This window comes from Poecilia reticulata, chromosome 3 (assembly GCF_904066995.2).
Source record: "Poecilia reticulata chromosome 3, P_reticulata-male-v2, whole genome shotgun sequence".
NCBI lineage: Eukaryota > Metazoa > Chordata > Actinopteri > Cyprinodontiformes > Poeciliidae > Poecilia > Poecilia reticulata.
This window is the reverse complement of record NC_088832.1, coordinates 14,018,809-14,040,242: the sequence shown is the minus strand read 5'-3', so window position 1 is coordinate 14,040,242 and position 21,434 is coordinate 14,018,809. Positions and strand designations below refer to the sequence as shown.

Below are 21,434 nucleotides of genomic sequence, written 5' to 3'. Positions count from 1 at the left end.
TACTAAAGAACCTCCTGGTTAGGAACTCCTGTGCTGTTCATACATCTGGACTTTAAAGTAGAGATGAAAGAACAATTTTTTTTTTTTCTTTTGCTTAAAAGGTTTGGGAAATATTTAAAATTCTTTTGAAAACATGTTTTCATCCAAAGATAACACACTTACAATTTTGGACCTTTTGAAACAAGTTTACAGTTTCAAAACTGTAAACTTGTTTACAGTTTACAGTGTGCAGGTACAATTTGCTCCAAAGTGTCATAAAATGACATGACAAGGTTTTGATGTTTTTCCGGTTTCAAGTAGAGTCGTAGGCCCTCACAAATGCTCGTCCCACATCAAGCTGTGATGAGTACACAAGAACTGCAGTTTGATGCTCTTTGATATAATGCTGGCATAACAACCAGCTAACTGTAGAGGACAAGCGACATTCCCAGCACAGCTCTGTGAGTGTGGAAAAGAATGGAAAACAACAATCATCCAACTCGATCCAATTTGCTGTTTGTAAATAAATCTGTGTAGACTGGGTTTCATTCAGTTTAATCTTAGGGAAAATTTAAGAAGGTTTCTTAAATAATTCAAAATGAAAAAAAAAATGAAAAAAAGTAGAGCTTTATGCATGATCATAATATTGTCTGTTTAGGGGGATTCTAGGTTATGTCCGTTGATACCCAAAGCTTGAGATTTTGTCCCTAAAAAAAAACCTCAAGATGTTTGCTGAACATTAGACCCCGTCAAATTAGAGGCTCTTTCATCGGCTCAGTTCAGGTATTTAGTTAACCTGATTGGCTGAGAGAGCCAGGGGTGTTGGGGAAGAGGAGGCACATGGTTCAGCTGGGCTGGATAGCAGTAGGTGAGGAGATTAAAAACACAATAATGCACACGCAAACACACACTGTGAGCTCCCTCAGGTGAACAGGTGCAGTCATGGTTTGTCACAGATGCCCCGCTCAATTCGTCAGCTGCCACTCCTCCTGTCCACCTCGGGTGGGTTAACACAACACAACCTCTACACAAAGATACATACACACACACCCCCACACACACACACACTCTTTACCTTGGCTCATTCTCTAGTCCTGTAGTCCACTTCAGCAGATCATTTTGCTCTGTGTAGTGGCTCCGATGCATGCACGACAGCGGAATGATTCACTGCCACTGTTATCGGTTTGCCGTCTTTTACCTCATTTTTAAACTTAAGGAACGCATTACCTCTCCATTGTTTTATCCAGTGTTCAGCTTAATGCTGATGGTTTGCTAGCATTAGCCTGTGAGTGCAGCTCTCATCCCTTCCTCTTTGGGAACCACAGCATGTGACAGAGGGACATTAATCACCGGCCTGGGTAATAAAGCGAGAAGGGACGGGCTTGTAGGGCCAGAGGGCAGGTGTCTCGGGGAAGAAAAGGGTGTTTAGGGAAATCACACCATGTTTTATGATGCACACTGATACACAAGAGGACTTTTGCATTCACAAGTTTCAGTGTGCACAATTGCACATCACGTCAAACCCCAGTCATTTGTAGCAAGCCTTATCTGAGCTAGCAAGATGTTAATATCTAATTGCTGGTAGGAATGTCTCCACAAGCACACAGAGTTTAATTAAACCTTTTTGTTGACACCAGAGGTGTAATATTTAATTCCAATCAGGGATCGAGGTCAAGTGTCTTCAGTAGAGTTGCCAAGATAGAATAGTCGATAGTTCTTGACTCCCGATCAGGGGATTCAATCAGAGTTTAGTGACACTTGCCTTAAAGCAAAGCACTTTTGGGGTTTCTGATTACACTTTGGAAAAGAGTTCTGTCCTTTCTGAGGAACTTTAAACCAAATTGTAGCCAGCTAAAGTCAGCACCTGTCATTTCAGTTTGAATAAAGAAAAAACATGGGAAGACCCATGTATCAGGCAGTTATATGCAGGACACAAATAGACAAACTCCAATGAACCTTTTGAATATTTCCATTATTATTTTTTACTGCTTGCCATTCCTCTCTCAGCAGTTACCTTTGTGCTTAAGTTCCCCTGGTTGTTACCAGCTTAGTGGATTTTCTTTTTCTTTACAGCCTCCTTTAAAAGAACCGGGGGGAAAGAGGGGGGCTGTGACAAATGTAGTGAAACATCTCTCTGCTGTTACTCTGTACAGTCGAAGGCAGACAGGAGAGGATGACATTATCAAGCTCTTTGCACATGCACCTTGTTGTTTTTATGTTTTGTTACCCAGACGGCAACTGTGCACTCGATGAAAAAAGTGAATAAGAAATGGCCATAACACTTATTCGTTTGACATGTTAACAAAGAGTTCCTTTTTAACAGTAAGTCCACAGCATGGAAGGTAATGGAGCTCTTGTAATGTTACTGTTTTTATTAATCATCTGCAGGAAATTAAAATTAAAGAACGAGCCAAATAATTTGTCTGAGTAACCAGTGCCCTAAACCAGATTATTGGCAGAGAGTTGTATTAAGTTTGGGCAAATGATGGCATGTTTTAGAGTATCTGTCAGAGTAATTTATCTTGCACCACTGAAGTGCATTTGAAGTGCATGTGTAAGTGCAGAGGAACTAAAGAGAAAGAAACAGCACATGCCCCCACTAGCCAAATCATCATAAGCAAATGTGTCCTTGGTGGAGGCCTTTGCTGCCCATCCTAGAGAGCTGGTTGAGCCAGAGTGAGCAAAACAGAGAGAGAGAGGGAAGAAGAAAGAGAGAGAGAGGGAGATGAATGTCACCCCTGTTCTCATATGTCATATTGTTAGCCATAGATATGAGGAGAGTGCCTCAAGGTTGTACGTGCAGCAGAGACATGAATAATCTATCAGAGGTTTTCTCCAACTAAATAGAGAGAAATATGTCTGCATGGATTATTTATGCTTTAATATGCTGAATGGACAATCACCTCGGAGAGCATGAAGACATCGTAGGGGCAAAGTTAATTGTTTGTGTGTTTTTGAGTGGGTGGGTGAAAGGCAGCAGTTGTCAACAGATACGCATTGTTAGATGCTGGCTCTGTTTTTTTTTTTTTTGTTTGTTTTGGGTTTTTTAACCCTGCTGATGGATTACAGTCATTGTGTTGTGTTGTTTGAAAATAATATTCAAGTTTGTATTTTTATGTGCAGTCTTTTGACTAAATCAGTGATGTCTGCGCTTTGCTATCTCGCTTACATCTTGAATCGCTTCCTTAAAACCTCAGACATGCATCACTCTCAGTCGGCGTGTGTAGATGTATTCGCTCGTCATCGACACCATTTACATGTTGTCTATTTTGTATTGGTCTAGTCTCGCTTTTCCAGCTCACCTTATTTTCTCTGCAGATGACTGCCTTGACACGGGAAATGTCAGGCTCTCCCTGGCAGCGCTTTTTGGCTTCTTCAAACATTTGTGAAGTGTTAAGCTCATCTCCACAGCTTAGGAAGGGCAGTCTCTCGGGAATCTGTGCTGCTGACCCGCAACACGGCAAAGACGGCCAAGCCAAGTGCACTCAAGCACATCCACTCTGCTTGCTCATTCGCGTCAACGAAAGATTGTATTAGTCCCAGGTTTGTGGTCTTTAAAGCAGCACTTTCGCTGTGCTGTAGAGCCTTGTGCATTGCATAATGGAGCTGATGGGGTAGCTTTCCAGTTCCTAACAGCAATTCTGTCCTTCAGGAGTCAGTTGAGAATAGTAGCTCAAACGCTGCACGGTTCTAACTAGCCTTGTTGTTACTCCAATAAAAGGTAACCTTTTGTTTTTACATTTGCAAGAACAAATTGTAGCCTTGTGTTGATAAGTTCTTCAGAATTTAAAACCTCTGATTTTTACTATAAAAAATACATCAAAAATGATGGAGCGCATTTGTCAAATTGAGGTGTACAAGGATAAAAATGTATCCTCAGTCTTATTTAAGAAAAGTAAAGTAGGTGGAAATTAACTGGTATAACTTGGATGATAAACACAGGAAGAAAGAGGCAGGCACCTGTGTTTGACACAAGGTTGACACCATCTCAACTAGGGCGAGATTCACACTGCTATCATCTTGACGGGTGTGTGTTTATAGGGCGCAGCAGCAACAATTAATGCAAGTCAGCTTCTTTCATTGACCATTATTACCAGAGTTTATTATCGTTTTGAGCATTTTACTGTGTTATTGAAATTGTGCTCTGTGTGCCAAGTTTAACATTTAGTTGAAAGCTGTTTTTGATTGCTATTTTTCTGAATTTTTAAGCAAATTTTGTAATTTGGTAAATGGCCTGTATTTTATTAAGTCCAGAGGATCCTGCACATTCTGTCATTCACCCCTGCACGTTCTGATGGTGATGAGCTACTCTGTTGTAGCCACAGCCATTCTGTCATCATCAGGTCCTCTGACCGCAAGCAAATCAGGTTAAGTGCCTTGAAAACACAGACACAGAAAGATGGTGAAAGGACGAACTCCTACCACTGCTGTCACCTTTGTTCCAAATTTTCTGTAAAAATATGAGTAACAATTTTCTTACTTGTAAGTATGGAACATAATAAAATACTCAGGTAGCAGGCTAACTTCTTGCCAGTAAATGTTTAGCTTGAGGAGACACCATGGATTTTGTCGCTTTTTACTTTGACAAACAACTTCCATGTAACTAAAGTTTTGTTGGCGGACTGAACTGCTGATCTGCCCAATCGCCTGATTGGAAATCTGCTGCCATAGTTTCCAAACAGCTACGAGACCTGGAAAAGCAAAAAAGACAGAAACGCACCATCTGCAGTGCAGTTGCACAAATGACAGCCTGTTGCAAAATTCAAACATTTGCTCCACTCTTGGTGGACTTGGAGCAGATTGAAGAGTCGCGGCCTTCGACGTAACGTCCATGCAGTAATGTGGAAGTTATTTAGGAGAGAACATAGAGAAAAGCTTAACAATATCCTGTAAAAATGTACATATTTTGTATCTACTAATATAACACATACAGAAATATTCTTAAACTGACTTGTTTGAAAAAGCTAAAATCAACTAGCACCGACTGTTAGCTGTTTTGCCGCTATGAAGATGTTTTTCTAACATGTTTACAGTGACATCACATCTGTCTACTAGATTGATTGGTAACATTACAGAAACTCACTATGACATCCATTAAGACCCCTCTTAATATCTTTCCAATTTGTCACTTTATAGTGGTTTAATTGTCTGGATGTCTAATTTTTGTTAGAAATAAGACATAAGCTTCAGTAATTTCATTTCACATTGTTTTGTATGACTCGTGTCTCTGTATCCAACATACAACAAAAACCTTTTGTGCCACACAATGTTTCCTCCTCTCTTCCATCAGGAGCAAAAAAAAAAAAAAAAAAAAAACTTTTTATTTTTTTTATTTTTTAGCCAAGTTTTGGATCCACTTTACACAGGCACAAACAGTCCCATAATCAGCCAAAGTGTGCTTCCTTCTGAATAGAGATGAAAGAGAGAAACACACACTTCTATGCACACATATGCACACGAGAGGCAACAACAAGGCACGCACAAATAAACAGGCAGAAACACACAGGGAAGAAGCACAAGCCATTTGGCACAGGCTCACTATCTAGGGAGGGCTTCAAAGCCCACTGACATGAATTTATGATAACGCCACTGTGCCTATGCCAAACCTGAACCGTTGTTGTTTTTCTCTCACTACCTTCCCATCTTTTCTGTATGCTCTGCCATCCCCTTGATCAGAGCTTTGGAAAATGCAAGCAGGTGTCCCCCAGTTCCCTTGGAAAGCCGTGTGCCTTTATGTGTGCTTTAGTGCACATGTGCCAGTGTTTATATGTGTGCGCTAAGAATGGGACATCCTTTGCTGGCTTTCCTCTTTTTTTTGGGATTTCTTTGGGATTTTTGTTCTAGTTCTCTACCTTTAAATCCTTCTCAAGTTTACTTTGGGTTTTAATGCCAGTAGGATTTAAGTGCCATCTCGTTGTGCGTTTTAATTCCGTTTTATATAAATGTTTGACATTAACGTTGCTTTCTTCTCCATCCATCCCCTCCCTTTGTTTTTGTCTGCAGATGAGGATTGTTTAAATTGCACAGAGGAGTGCAGAGTACTGGGTCATTCTGACCGTTGCTGGATGCCTCAGTTCCCTGCAGGCGGAAACCAGGCAGAAGGTGTTGACTACCGCAACAATATGTTTGTGCCGGCCGGGATGGAGGCAGTTGCCGAGACAGAAACCTATGAGACCGTCAACCCCAATGGCAAGAAAACATTCTGTACATTCGGCAAGGAGAGACGCGACCACACCATCCTTGTCGCCAATGTCAAGCCCTACCTAAAAGCAAAACGTGCCCTCAGCCCCCTGCTGCAAGAGGTACCCTCAGCCTCCAGCAGTCCAACCAAGGGTTGCTCCACAATGCCTCCCTGCTCCGCTGTAAAAGGCCCAGCAGATGGGGCTGAGGGCAAACCTCCCCCAGCCAGCTGCTCCGTCCACTACGGACCACCCGATGGTCAATACCTGTCACCTACTAAACAAACAAGAGACCAAGGGGTGTACCCATCGTTGCCTCCCTCAGACCCAGTGGCCAAGGTGCTCGCAGAGGCACGCTCCAGGATCAGTCAGGAGGCAGCAGGTGAAATGGAGTGTGTCCTGGAGCAGGCGGAACCAGATTCAAGCCGCGACGGGATGGACGCTGACCAGGTGGTGAGAGACATCGATAAACTGTTGCAGGACTGCAGAGAAAGTGAGGCCACTGGCACACTGAGAAAGTGACTCAAACGACTGCAGCATAGGAATTGTGAAGATAAAAAGTCGGGGTTTGTTGCTATTCTAACGACTCTCATGCCAAAACTGTCACCAAAACAAATCGAAAAGGTTAAACCTCTCTGGTCCCCAGAGCGTTTTTCACTGTATTTGTTGTAGAAAACTTACAGACACTGGACTTTTATTACGTCAGTCACATGGCGACCAACAAAATAAGGAACTGACATCTGACTTTTTCTGAATTTCTAAACTTTTTTTGGATTCTTAAGAAAATCGCAGGGGTTTAAGCCTCTGGCACCTCGCAAGCTCCTATCTAAGTGCCCACCAGCTCATCCGTGTGTTGTTCATGGTCTATCGTGAAATCCTACATATCTTTTTAAGTGTGCGTAGGTGGATTTCTGTTTTGTGTGTTGGACATTGAAACTGAATGACGAAAGGACTACTTATGGTCAGACCTGACAATCGATGTGGAAAAAGAGAAACAAAAGCCGATCTGTTCGGACAGTGAAAGAAAGGAACACAACTTTACCTGTTTCTTTTGTTTGTTTGTTTGGTTTTTTTTTTATTAAGTGATAAACAAAAAGTGTAGCGTGTGATGGACCAGATCTGTACCTGAAGAGATTTCCTTTTAGAGGGGGGTTGCTATGGACCAGTCGGATCTATTTCAGTCGGATTTATTAACAGTGTAACCATGTCTCACCCGTCATTTTGTAACTACATGTGTAAGCTGTGTCTGTCTCACACCTCTATTTAAATGTTCATGTTGCTCAGCAATGTAGTCGCACGCACCAACGTCACCACATGTGCACTACCACTCTGCATACACACACGGCAGTACATTGACACGCGCTGATGCTGCACCACACGCAAACAAATGAATGCTCACACACGACTGCCCATCTGTGGATTTGTCTTATACATGTACACCATCAGCTTTTAGTCCCCTGTGTACAGTGAATTATCATGTGTGTGACTATGCCTTAAGGCAATCAAGTTGTATAAAAAGGGACATTTCTTTCCTCAGCTGTGAAAAGATAATATCTATATGGTTATATAGATGGCTGTATGTATGAATCCATGTATAGTGTCCGAATATCAGCAAAATATTTATACATTTTATAAGGAGAGAGAAAAAAAAGGAATTTGAAGTGAATAGTGTCCTGGAGCTGAGGTCAGGTGCGAAGCATTTCAGGAAAGAACTGCAAAGGACACTGCCATTGTTTCAAAGACAAATATCCAAAAATATGACAAAACAAGAAAATGTCCCTTCACATTATCACTATACATAATATCATTATATGTGTATATGTATCCAATTTAGATGTGTTTACATCAGAAAAACTGACATATTTTTTATTGATTTTACTGCAATTTCTGTGCATTTGAGCCAAATTGTTATGTGTACAAAAGCTATATTGTGTATTTTATTAAATTAATATATTGTTGTGTTGCAATATACATGGGCTTATATTGTATTTGGCAAAAGTTGCCTTAGTAGCTGTCGAACTCTGTGAGTTTGCTTTAGTTTGGGTTTCTGTTGGTGTTTCCTTTTTTTTCCATCTCTATTCTGCATCTTTGCAGGCAGACTGGCCTCAGTGCTTTTGAGATGTCGCCTCTTTTTACCCTGAGATCCAGCTGGATCAAATACAATAACTGTTAGAAGCTTAATGAGCCAGCTGATCTGGAAGACGATTCAAACCAACATCAACAAAAAAAGCAACAACAAGGAGACAGTTTAACTATTTTTACTGAGCAAATTTTTATAAGGCAGCTATTTTCTTTAACAATAACAAGTCTGCATATTTTCTGTTTATTCTGTTTCTACTTTCTTTCAAAGAAAAAAAAGAGAGAGAAAAGAAACCCGCCATATGGAAAGTGGAGTGGTTTCCTTGGTGATCATGAAACTGCCTTACTGTCTCTGCAGAGAGCTTGTTGTATCTGTGGAGCTTTGTGACTGCTTCTTAAGCCCTGGTCCACCAAAATGTGCATTTCCTATAAAGGACCAAAATAGGTTCTTTTTCAACAGTCTGCGTTGTTTATGTATGTACTTCTTCTTCAAACACATGTTGGAAATCTCATACTTTGCAGAGAGACTTGACATCTGAAATTCTATCTGAAGTTACTTTGGAACATCTTCGCTGTTTGGGTACGTGGTTTGTGTAACCAGGTGTCTTTGCATTCAGGATTTCTTAAAATAAAAAAAGAAGAAAAACATTTATTTTTGAGAATTTTGGCACGTTTCGGCCAGTCTGAAATACTAATGCAGGGTGCTTTTTCAAAAAAAACAAAAAAAACAACAAATCCCTTACAGTAAAGTAGACAGAACAATAGGCTACTTGTGTTATGGAAAATGTGACCACAATCATAAAATGTATATAACCTGCAGCCATGAGAGGAAACAGTGACTTATTGTGGCATCTAGATATGTTGGAAGCAGAATTTCAGCTGTTATCATACAGGCAAATCACACCCATGTTTTTTGGGATTTCCTTTGTTTGGGCATTCTATCATTCTTCTGTTCTGCATCATTTTGACTTCTTTGCATTTTGCTATTCATTCACTGACATCTCTCCCTTTTTGACTGTTTGTTTTCTCTCCTTAGAGGGGCAAAGCAACTGCTACCTTTTCTCCCCTCTTTCATCTGAAACGTATTTGGTTTAGGTTTACCCTTGCTCTTTTTTTGCAGGAGAAAAGCAGAATGCTGACTTTTAGACAGAGCTTAGAGGCTTTGACAGAGGAGCACAAATATTTACGCTTCTCTTTCTTTCTCAGAGGAGATTTTGTTCTTCTGTTTTAATTTAAATATCTGGATAAATCAAGCAAGCCTCAGATTCACATGATACAGGCAGCACAAACAGTTCCCATTTGCAGCTCGCACTGGAACTTTGATCCAGCCAGGAATGCCATCACACGCACTCAAAAACACCAGTGCATTTAAGTGACATAATGCTTAAATGCACTGGTGCATTTGTTCATTTCATTTTCATAAGCACTGAAAATGAAATAAATACTTAAAGAGAGGGATAAAAACATTACAAAGTTGATTTTGAGTCTTCCTTATGTACTCAAGTGATTTTTTTTGCGTTGAGCAACTTTGTCTGCCTCTTAGCTAGAGCCAGCAATCTGTCTTTTTGTTGCGGGCATGTTTGCTTGATTTCTGTACATATTGTGTCCATTTCCCTTCTTTCTCCACCTTAAACTTCATTTTGATGTCCTTCCTTTCTTTTCCTTATTCAAAGCAGGTATGTAGAGGACATTCCAGGTTTCATTGTTTTCACTGTCGCTGTCACAATTCAAGGTACTGTCCCCTCTGATGGTGTTCCCTCGCCCTGGCCACTGTCTGCACATATAGAAGCCGAAGGTGAAGAAATTTGCACGGTCCAGTTGTGGAAAGGAATTCTCTAAAGCCATGGCCCCCTTTTCTCAGGCTATTTGCTATTTAATAGAGCAGAGGCTGCTGTTCAGGGCCAACGCATAGTTTGGCCTCAGAAGTTTAGAGATTGAGCGTTATGTGAGGTCTCTCATTATTGTCTAATTACACACTGGCATCTTGCACTGTTGGCAGTGCATTACTCAAGCCTAGAGTGTGAGATTTTTTGCCCACTTGAGACTTGTTGGCTTTACCAAGCGATTAGGGAAGGGCCTTGTTGAATGTGGCTAACCACCTCTGGTTTATTGCTCACACTGATGCAAGTGCACACAGACTCAGACAGTCACTGCTTCACAAACACAGACACATATCAGAAAATATGCCTTTTTGGTTTGTTAAATTAAGCACCCGATGATGTTGGTGTTGTTCCCTCACCCACAGGGCCTGCACTGATAGCATAGGGCTCCACTTTACCATGAGCAGCTGGTGAAAAGACTAGAGACATTTTTATTTGTATGGATTATTTCTGCTATTGTCTAAAGGCTGTGTTCATTGTGATCTATCTGAAGTTAAAAAAAGAAAAACAGTTAAAAGCGCAAATAAAAAGGAAATAACCAAAATGTTTTTTTTCTCTTGTCCTTGTTTGACTTGGTTAAGGAATGATTAGTCACGGCTCTGATTTAATTTCTCTTTTCCCAGGCGAAGACCTTGCAAACCCGATACTTCTTTGCTCTCAACAATCTTTACATGGCCAGTATTTCAATGTCAACTTGAATTGCAAATTGCATTGTTTTGTGAGTAAGTGCCAGCTTACTTTAAAACGGAGTTGCAATTCTTTTTTTTTATTTTTATTATTGAAACTGCTAACATATGGCAGTTCACAGTTGTGTGTTTACAAAATAAGAAAACATAAAAATACAACTAATCAGTAATGAAAATACACAAAAAACTTTGTAAATACTTTGTGTTGCATCCAAATATAAAAAGTTAAATGTTTAATTGGATTTATACAAATACACTGAATTGAATGTAATTAAACATATGCCAGGACCACAAACACATACATACTTCTCTCTTCACATCTTTTAGTGACAGCCAACATGCTTCGCATTTGCTAATGTTGCTTAGATAACACATCATTTATGCCTGTTAAAGGCAATGGATGCTGAACAAAGGAGCATATTCAAAGTGTGACCTTCTTTGAAATGTTTAGCTTCCCAAGAGGAAAAGTTTATTTTTGTTGCTTTTGAATGGGTTTTTAATCACCTGTGCTGCCCAAGACAAAATGAAACAGCGAAGACGACAACATGCTATAGTTCTGCACTTGCAATAGGGAACCATCATCCATCAACTTGGTTTGATTACACAAGCATATGGCTGTTTTCCTGTTATTCTGCTGTTAGAAGAGTAAAGTTTGTAACTTTTTAGCTTGTAGTCTTGTAAACATTTACAATATCCTAACATTTTCAGGAACCTGGTGGTTCTCTAAAGGCATAGTCATTGATTTTTAAAAATTAAGTTCTGTTAAAGGGTTCTCAACTGTAATATCTTACCTCTTGTCATCTTAATTTAACAAAAATCACTCTACCTTGCACTCTATCTTAGGCCTTCTTCACACAAACCTGATAAACCGACAAGATTTTTATGCCAATTGATCTTTCATCCATATGCAACCTCTTTAATAGCTCTAAAAAAACACTATAAACAAAACCTCCGGCCAAAATGAAGCTTTGCATTGTCCTTTTTGCATGCATGTGGATGATGGAAACCAGAGCTTTAGAAGTAAATGCAAGACGGGCAACAACTAATGCAGCGCCGACATCTCTCACATGTGACCTTTGTTATTGTTTGGCCTTGCATTGAAGGAAAGGTGACTTCTTTGACTGAGGTGGACTTGTTCATAAACCCTTCTTGTTTTTTTTATAAGCCCAATTGCACCAATATGTTGAGTTGCAAAGAAGAAAGTGCACTTGGAGGTCAGCTGTCTTACAACAGGTATCTGTCCCAAACTACACACAATCCTGTGCAACCTGCACGTGTCCACATACTTGCTTTAACATGATTCCCAGGCCACATTGTGTTTTATTGACTTTATTTTGTAACACTGTATTTAAAAGTAGTTTTACCTTTCTGTCTGTCCACACAAATGTTTAATTCCTAAAGGAAAGTCGTAGTTATTTTGAAGGATTGAGATTGGTTGGTACAGCTCTTAGCTTTGCCCCACACTGCCTCCTATGGGTTTGGCTATTTGGCTATATTTGGTTTTAAAACAATGCTTTGTAGTGTAATTCAGTTGGTTTGTGCGTATGAACACTTTTCTTAAACCGATCAACTGTGGACAAAAGAAACAAATATCTTCACAACATCATTTTAAAAAGACCCAGCAACATGTGAACAAGACCTTAAAACAACTCCAATCACAAAAAACACTCATTTATTTATGTGAGCACTATTTCATGAATCTGCGAGCTATTTTCCCATTTGTATTCTACAATTACTCAAATGCCAATGTACACAGAAAACAGAGGTGGGACTCACTGCACTGCCAACAACCACTTACTGAGGATGCCATTGCAACTCCTCAGTAAAAGTAAAAGTAAAGTAGATATTGGTTTTCTTTGTAGTAACTGAAATTTTATAATCAACTAATTTGCATAATAGGCCGCCTGCATGTGATTCTAATAAAAACTGCAGGGGAACATAATGAGAGAGACAAAAAAATAGGTTCAGTACTAAAACCCTATTTTGTTAATGTCAAAATTCTAGCCCCCCTCTTTTTCTGGTCCTGAGACCTGGAAGTGATCCAAAATAGAAAGTATGTTTTTTTATTCATCTTACTCTTTGTTTTATTTATTTATTTATGTTTGCTTTTTTTTGTTTATTTGTTTTACTGTAGTTTACTCTTCTAAAGTCTGGTTTGGTTTTTAACCTTATGGTCCCGTTGGAAATCTATAATCATATTCAGCGAAACACAAATATTTTTAACCACAATATTTACAGGATCTTTATACAATCCACATAAATTAAACCAAAAACTGGTAATGGAAATCTAGTGCTTTTCTATCTCTGACTTGCTATGGGCTCAACCAGCAGCAGCTTTTCCGGTGTCTTTGCAGCGTGAACGTGAAGAGGCTCTAATTTCAGCTGTGAAAACTTTGGGAAGGTGATGAGATTCGTGGTAGTATCTGGTGCTTGTTGAGAAAAGTAAAAATAATAATATTTAAAAATATATATTTTTATTTTAAGATCTCTGATAAAGTCAGAAAAGACTGCTACAATTGTTGCTAGAGTGGCTTGAACTAATTAAATGAAGCAAGGTGGCAACATTAGGCAGAACACACAAAGTGCTGCTAATCAGAATAACTACAAAACATAAAAATGGGGCAGTATAAAACCAATAAAATTACTCAAGGAAACAAAACTTTGCTCACATAAAGCTCTATGACAAACTGAATTTAGAAGTTTATTTGAAGGTGGCTAAATCCCTCTTTGATTGTGCTCCCTCTCAACCTGGGCATAAGCTTTGAGCTGCAATGTTCAATTACTAATATTTATTAAAAAAGTGGTTTTAAAAAACTGAAATTAGCTGCAGCAGCTAAGTTAATTGTTTATGTCTATAAAATTCAATGCCAAAAGAATTCATTCAGCTACATCAAGGCAAATTATTCATGGAATAATTTATTATTTGAAGAAGACTCAATCAAATTAATTTTTATTTTGACCAGAGAGGGAATGTTTCACCCCTTGCTGGATTAACAGTCCATTCGTATGCGTCAAGCGTTTTTTTTCCCTCTTTTTTTTTTTTTTTCTGTTTGTATCTAACTAGTCGCCTCAAGGCAGATATTAATTAAAAAGATAGCCGAGGCACTCCTACATAAAAACACCACTTCTAGCACTGCAGCAGGTTCATGCTTGACTGGCTCGTTCTGGCCGGTAGTCAGAGTTTTCAAAAACCCACAGCATACCTTGGAGCAAATATCAGGCTTTCTTGTACGTGTTCTTCACCTTCAACCAAAAACTTTACAGATCACACCACTCATTAAGGAAACCGCATGAAGGTGTGAAATATTAATGACATGGTGCAGAGCCTGGTTCGTAGCAGCTAGGAATGCATAGTGAGGTAAATGCAACCCAAAGATGAGAAGATATGCATTTCAGCCCCACATGTCCGCAGCGCACTCCATTCCAGAGTGACTCAGAGTCATGAAACTGAAACTTCAACCACAACGACAACGTCGCATACAGACGGTTATGTTTATTCATGAAACACTAAACTCGGCATACAGTTTTAGGGTATGATGTACTAAATGAATCTACCGCCCCGTTTAGTTGTTTAATCTCTGGCGAGCTCAGGTTGAGATTTCAGCTTAACAGTAGATGGGAAAACATATTTCTGCATTTTAATCAAGGTCCTTGATCCAAATAGCAGTGCTGATGGGATTTAATCAAGCACTGTTCAGTATTGAGCTGACTAAAAGGGCAGCTGGGGAGAAGATCATTTCAACATTAAGAGGAGAAGGTATTCATCATACTTTATTGTAAAAGGACATGAATTGTCCTTTCATTTGTGACAGTGTTCAGGAAGGTACAGAAAATTAGAATATGTGACGCCTCTCTATGAGAGGAAGACTATGTCTGTGTGAGAAAAAAGCCCATCAGAAAATGTGAAAGAAAGCCTCTCATAGAACTGAATAGCTGGCAAATAAAATGCAGGACATTCAAAGGACAGACTGGAGTTAAATCCAGACAAGAACACTTTGGGCCAGGTAAGAAAAGTTCTTAGCTTTGATCAAAACTAAACTCATTGTGGCCTCCTGATCCATTATTTGGGATAATAAACCAGAGTATAGTCTTAACCATTTAAAAAAAGCAACTGTATTTAATTAGAGGATCATAGGGTGAGCAGTGGGGTGCATCTTGACAGGTCATTAGTCCTTAACAAGGCAATATGGAGAGACGCATCACAAACAACCATACATGTATGCAGTCAAACCTAATGACAGAAATTTTTTTTGGACTGGGGAAGGAAGTCAGGGTATCTGAAGAGAACTTACTCATTCACAGAGACAACATACAAACTTTCTGCAGCAAGACACCAGGCCAGTAACCAAACGTAGGAGTTTCCTGCTGCAAGAGAGTAGAACCACTGTGCATCCTTGAAATCAGGCAGTTTACAATATTGATTACTAAGGAATACTATGTGTTAAAAGCAACTTTCTAGACTGCAATTTTCATGAACTAAAAATTAAGTATTGAAAGTAAAAAGAAGAAAACAAATATTGAACCTCTAAAATTTTTTCACTATAAATACCCTTCTAATGAGGTTACTGACAATTTACTGAATTGCATTTCCGACTTTGTAGAACAACCTTTGTTGGTAATGACAATTGAAAAATATTTCTATTGTTCAGCAGTGATGTGCAGACAGGACAGACAGTTGTCATGGCAAGTAAAATAGGTTCTAACAAGGATAAAACAAAATCAATTTGTCCACTTGACTGTTCAATAAATATGTTTACATATGATTTCAACTATTTTATGGCCAAAATTACAGAATTTATGCATTGCCAGTTTAAATACATGGGAGCAGTGCAGGATGATGAGCTTCACCTCTGGTGTCACACAGTGAATGGAGCAGGCAGTTGGCACATGGCCGTTGCTGTCTCTCTGTCTCAATAGACATGTTTGATTACACATGTGCTACACATGTTGACGTTCCGCAGCCTGCATAGCAAATTTAGCAAATGTGACATAATTAATCTACGTGATCAGCCATAAATGTGCAGTGAAAATGTGACCGGCCTCCACAATACTTGGCCCAAATCTTCCCAGGAGTGTTTTGAGTTATTTACAGCTTCTGAAAGTGTGAATTCTAAGCTTTCTAATGATGTCAAACAGAAAAAAAACAAGACATGACCATTTGAATGTTTGAAAACGTCAAAGATTATTGAGAAAACAGGCCTCAAAGTTTGAGAAGAATTGTCCCCATACCTGTCGAGCTACCTGCGAATGTCTGTTCATTTACATCACTTTGCAATAATCTAACCCACCTTTTTCCAATAAGGATGTGAGCTTCCACCATGAGCCTTTATCATGGAGATGTTTGTGAACCTTGATCAGTAGTAAAATATGTCAAGAAGTGGGTTTGAGGTGGTGAGGAGAGACACAGGCTGAACCCAGGTTGTAGTGAAAATGATGAATTTAATGATGAAAGCTCAAACAGTCCAATACAGGTGGCACGGCAGAGAGTATAGCACACAGCTAAATACCGGTAGCAACTGACAAAAAAGACTGAAAAGAGAGCTAAGCACACCAGGACTTAGTGCGACTGGAGGGAGAGGGCATGGGCATGGGCATGGGCATGAGCATGAGCATGAGCATGAGCATGAGCATGAGCATGAGCATGAGCATGAGCATGAACATGAACATGAGCATGAACATGAACATGAACATGAACATGTGACAGTAGACGCTAGACGAGGACCCGACAACAACAGGTGGGACTAAATACACTGGGAGGATAATGAAAGAGACGAGACACAGCTGGGAACAATTAACAGGGAAGACACAGAAAAACCTCAAAATAAATACACAGAAAACACAGATCACAACAAAATGAAACCACGCCTAAATACAACATGTTCAACAATGTTTTGTTATACCGAAGAAAGCCCAACATAGATAATTATTTTATTTTATGTGTTACCTCTACTATGCAGTGCACACTACTGTGGATGCAAGATCTGGTTTGAAATTCATAACAAAGGAATTATACTGTAATAAATGTTGATGCATATTTTCCTAAAAAGCATTGTTTTAATAGATATACTATTCTGCAAAACAGCTAAAACCTGGTATAAAGTAATTTTTACCTCCAAAGCTCCAAGCCACCATCAAGCCCAGAACAAAAGTATTCAGCAAACATTCAAAACTTTGAATGTTTTGTGGTGGCTCCAAAACGGCTGAGTATCCACCTTAAGATCAGAGTTCAGACAACTTCCTTAAAGTTTTGTCTTTGTCCCCTGCTATAACTCTAGGTCCCTCTGCTTGTGCTTATTCTTTGCTGCTCTCATGTTGTTGTCTTTGAATTTGCTGTAGGAGGGAGGAGGTTCAACTCTGCTTCCCTAACTATGAGTGTCCCTTCCCTACTCCCTCAGAGTGGGAAGGAGTGTGTCCCCATTTCCTCTTCTTCCTGGTGCAGGATTTTTAAAAATGTGTTTACAGTTGCCACAACCACCCACATCCCCTCCACACCTAGTTTTATTTAACAGAAATAATAACTATAAAATATGTTTAAAATTGATGTATTAAAGTTTAGTCTTAGAATAAGCATAATATAAAAAAGAATACTTTATTGACGGACACTGACAAAATTTCAATGCTAGAACAATTCACTTCTGCTTTAATGAAGTATGCAGATATTTTTATGCAACTGGAATATATTTTAATTGTTTTTAATGTAAAAATCTTAATTTAAAAAAACACGATTTTCTTCCTGCCAATGTGTTCAGATGCTTTAAGATAAACCTGAAAGAAAAAACAAAACAGGAGTGCATTAGGTAACTATAGCAACAGTATTTAAGACTCTTGCCTTCATCAAACAAGAGGCAAAATTGCCTTTCTTTGTTCTTTTTTGAAATAAAAGTATGTTGTCAGCTATTTGGACCAAACGTCAATTAATATAGAATACATGTCAAATCAAATATTGAGTATGTTTGCTTCTCTAGCATTTTCACCTGAGGTATCGCTCAACTAAAAATTAACAGTGGTGGAGAAACTTGCAAAAAGTTGTGAATGTTTCATGATATATACAATCTAAGCAGAAAATGGACAGAATGTTGTTTATTTTCCCCAGACTGCCTACTGCAAGTCCTCATTCACTTTTAAAGCCCTTTTCACCATTGAGTTAAGTGTTCGAGTGTTTTTCACCTGAAGCAAAATTGAAAGCAACCAAATAATGGCTCCAGACAGCTTCTGTGAAGGGACCAGTTCACATCAGTAGAGGGAAAATGCTAGATGAAAAGGTCAATAAGCAGCACGGGAAACTTAATATGAAGTAGACATATGAATTCTATCACATGGATTAGTGCCGCTGGCAAAGTGCAGGACTGACTGACACTGCTGAATCAATTCATAAATATCCAATGTCTTCTGAGTGAGACACTTGAGTACTAAGGGGACCTTCCACTAAATGCCACCAGGACGTTTAGAACTATTCCATTCAACTATTTTGTCCCTTGTATTTGGTCCTTTTTTTTTCTTTTTTTTTTGCTTGTGATGATTTATGCATGTGAGCTGTCAGCATTCTTATATTTCAGTAAGATGTATGTCTTTATTGGTTATGTTTTCAACATTGTTTTGGCCATTAAAAAGCTGCTTTCAAATGTTCTTGTCTTTCTTCACATGAAACAGGAAATTATCAAGGAATATTTATGAGGACGCTTTTGTTTCTTGAAAACTGATTCTGGCTCTGTAAGAATGTTTTTTTTATCTGTGGAAAAAACAAACAATCAATACAAGTGATTTATAAGTTAGCTTTTGTTGATATATCATCAGAGACCAATGGGGAACGGATGTATTGGATGAAAGAAAAGACAGATACCTAACTGACTGGACTATAACACCAGGATGTGCTTTGAACCAAATGGGACGGGGGGACAGCAAGGTCAATATTACAGTAACAGAATATGACTTTGGGGACAAAGTTCTTATGACCAAACCTATTGTGCTTTGGCAGCACCACACCTTTGATCCATTGCTCCAATATCAATTAGCCATAGAATCGTTAAATGAGCTTTTAGTCGCAATGTCATTTTGAGAGCGTTCTTTGGGAAATATCTTGTGCTATACATACACACTGAAGTGAAGGAGGGGCACATACAGACGGGTACCCCCCACGCTCACCAATTACTTTTGCTGCATGATAAATCATGGTGATAGGAAAAATAAATTAGTGGAACAAATTATTACATTTATCGTAATAGCTTTTGCTCTTTATCTACCATATTTGCTTACTTTGTTATAATAAGAACACAAATGACATTTCCAAGCAATTATGTGATTTAGTGCTGCCGTCCTGGCTGTCTGTCTGGTTCATCAAGCAGTGCTGCCACCTTCAACAACCTCACTGCTCACTGTGGTAAAGTCAAACATATCACACTGTCCACACAAACCCACAATTTTCAATAAGTGTAGATTTATAGATTTTGTTTATATAGATTTAAAATTACAAAGGGGAGGAGAAATAGGATTTTCTGACTTGTAATGACAACAACACCATGAAGTTTATATTCTTTTTGACTTGGAATAAAATTAGTCTTGCAGCTTTATTCTGATCAAAGATTTTGATCAGAGTATTTTTTTTAGTCTGATCAACGTGTGACTTCTGACTGAAAGAAACATTAATGCCTTAGAGTGGACCAGTCAGTGTCCCAGTTTGAACCTGATAGAGAATCTAGGGAGGTAACGATTGGGGTGATCATCAAAACTGATCAGCAATTACAATTGTTGTAATTGCTGAACAAGAATTTCAGATTCTAGTCTGCTAAGGGTATAGATATATTTTTTCCTAATTGTAAACCTGTACATTTTCTCTTTTGGTTCATGGTAGACATGGTTTGGCAGAATGACAAATTCTCCTACCCTTCTTTTTCTGCACTGAGACTGATCTGACCAGTCACAACCCAGGAAACATTTATCTTCTGCTACTGCTTCCATTTAACCATTCTGGAAAATGTTTTGTGTTTAGCATGATATAGTATGTGTAATGATGGAAACTGGAAACCTACAGTGAGTTCAAAGCTCCATCCCCCTGCCTGCCTCCCTTTGATTTTAAAGTTCATGGATCTCCCGTATGAACACAGCAACAGATATCATGCAGGGACATCGGCCTCACTTTGAACTCAAAACCATGGTTCACAAAGGCGATTAAAGCCTGTGACAGCTTGCCTGCATATGATTAGACAATCCTTCTGAGCTTTAAACCTCCACAGCCACCCCCCAAGTATTCCCCAAACTTATCAAATGAAACACGAGAGTTAAAATGAACTCCGTATCAATGACAAGTGAGAAACGGAACCATCAAATATGAATTGGCAAGAGAAAAGCAAACAGTGAGTTGCTAAACAGACAGAGTAACAGACAGGGGTCTTCTCTCAGCTAATGGCTACTGCAAATAAAATGGGCCTTGAGGGATTTAAAGGGCTGCAGCTGACAGTTAAAGCAGTCTCAGGCAGATCTACAACAAAGTGAGAATGCGATGCCTCTACATGGCAACAACCCAGGACGGATAAGAGGGTGTAAATAACAGACAGTCCCTAGAGATGTGGGCCACATACCATCAAGATCCACTTGTTTGAGGGTTTGATTTGTCTAAATGTTATCTGACATTTGTATAACCACTTACCAGGAAAATTACCTTCAAGACTTTAACACTTACGATGTTAGCAGCTTCCATCTTCCTTTTTTTTATTTGCAATGCCACAGCACCAACACTTCACTGTATTATCCGAAATCAAGATATGGGGGCACAATACGCATTATTCACTGCAAGCATTTTGTCCATATTTGTGCTGTAATGTATCTTTTTATTGTAAGCAGACCACATTCTGAAGTACTGCCTCAAGATAAGCATTTGAAGTCACCATTAAATCATCGCAGCCTGAGGTTATTCAGGAAATAGAAAAAGAAAAATAATAATAATAAACTGCCATACATTTCCATTTAAGTCACTTTCTGCTCTTATCTGGTCAAACATCTCTGCCATCATATCTCCTTTACCTTAATGGAAAACATTAAAAATGCCCTTCTGCTGTTTCACCCTTTAGATATACTGCTGTTTTTCTCCCTCCCTTTGTCTTCCACCAGACCACCCGGGTATTGGCGTGTGACGTGAGTGAGTGAGTAACTGTGCGTGTGTCGCGCATCTGCGCTCGTATTACAGCTTAGATCACAGCCCAGTGAACATCCGAACACCCTGCTTTCAAGTATCCGTTGAGTGGCAGAAGGACGATGACTTGCTGTCTCACATCCACTGTGTTGCACAATGTACCTGTCACTGGCTTACAATAACGTGTCACATTGTACATAGAAGGGTATGTTCTCGGGCAAATTATTCCAGTTAAATTACCTATTTTGTCCTAAAATTCATGCTGTGACAGGGAGATGCATCATTTATCTGACCAATCAACTGTTTAACAGATTATGCTATTGATACGACCATTGATTTCATTATACACAAGCTTTCTATGACCAAGGTTTCAATCTCACTTTAGCCACTGAGAAACATCAATATTTCATTGACAAAGGACAGGCCTTTGGATTCATTAAAAATGAGAGACCAAAAACAATGGGAGCATAGGAAATGAGCAGAGTGACATTGTTATTCTGTGCCT

At 39.1% G+C, this 21,434-nt stretch overlaps 1 protein-coding gene across 3 annotated transcripts in view; it reads left to right on the top strand.

The window, feature by feature from the left end:
* The window catches only part of pcdh17 (protocadherin 17), a 63,460-nt gene extending 52,799 nt beyond the window's left edge, over nt 1-10,661 (top strand). For all 3 annotated transcript variants that reach the window (XM_008404406.3, XM_008404403.3, XM_081605121.1), the window contains one exon: nt 5,983-10,661. In XM_008404406.3, the coding sequence (XP_008402628.2) occupies nt 5,983-6,680 (698 nt within the window). In that variant the 3' untranslated portion in view covers nt 6,681-10,661. The remainder of the gene's footprint in view (nt 1-5,982) is intronic.
* The last annotated feature ends 10,773 nt before the right edge of the window (nt 10,662-21,434 follow it).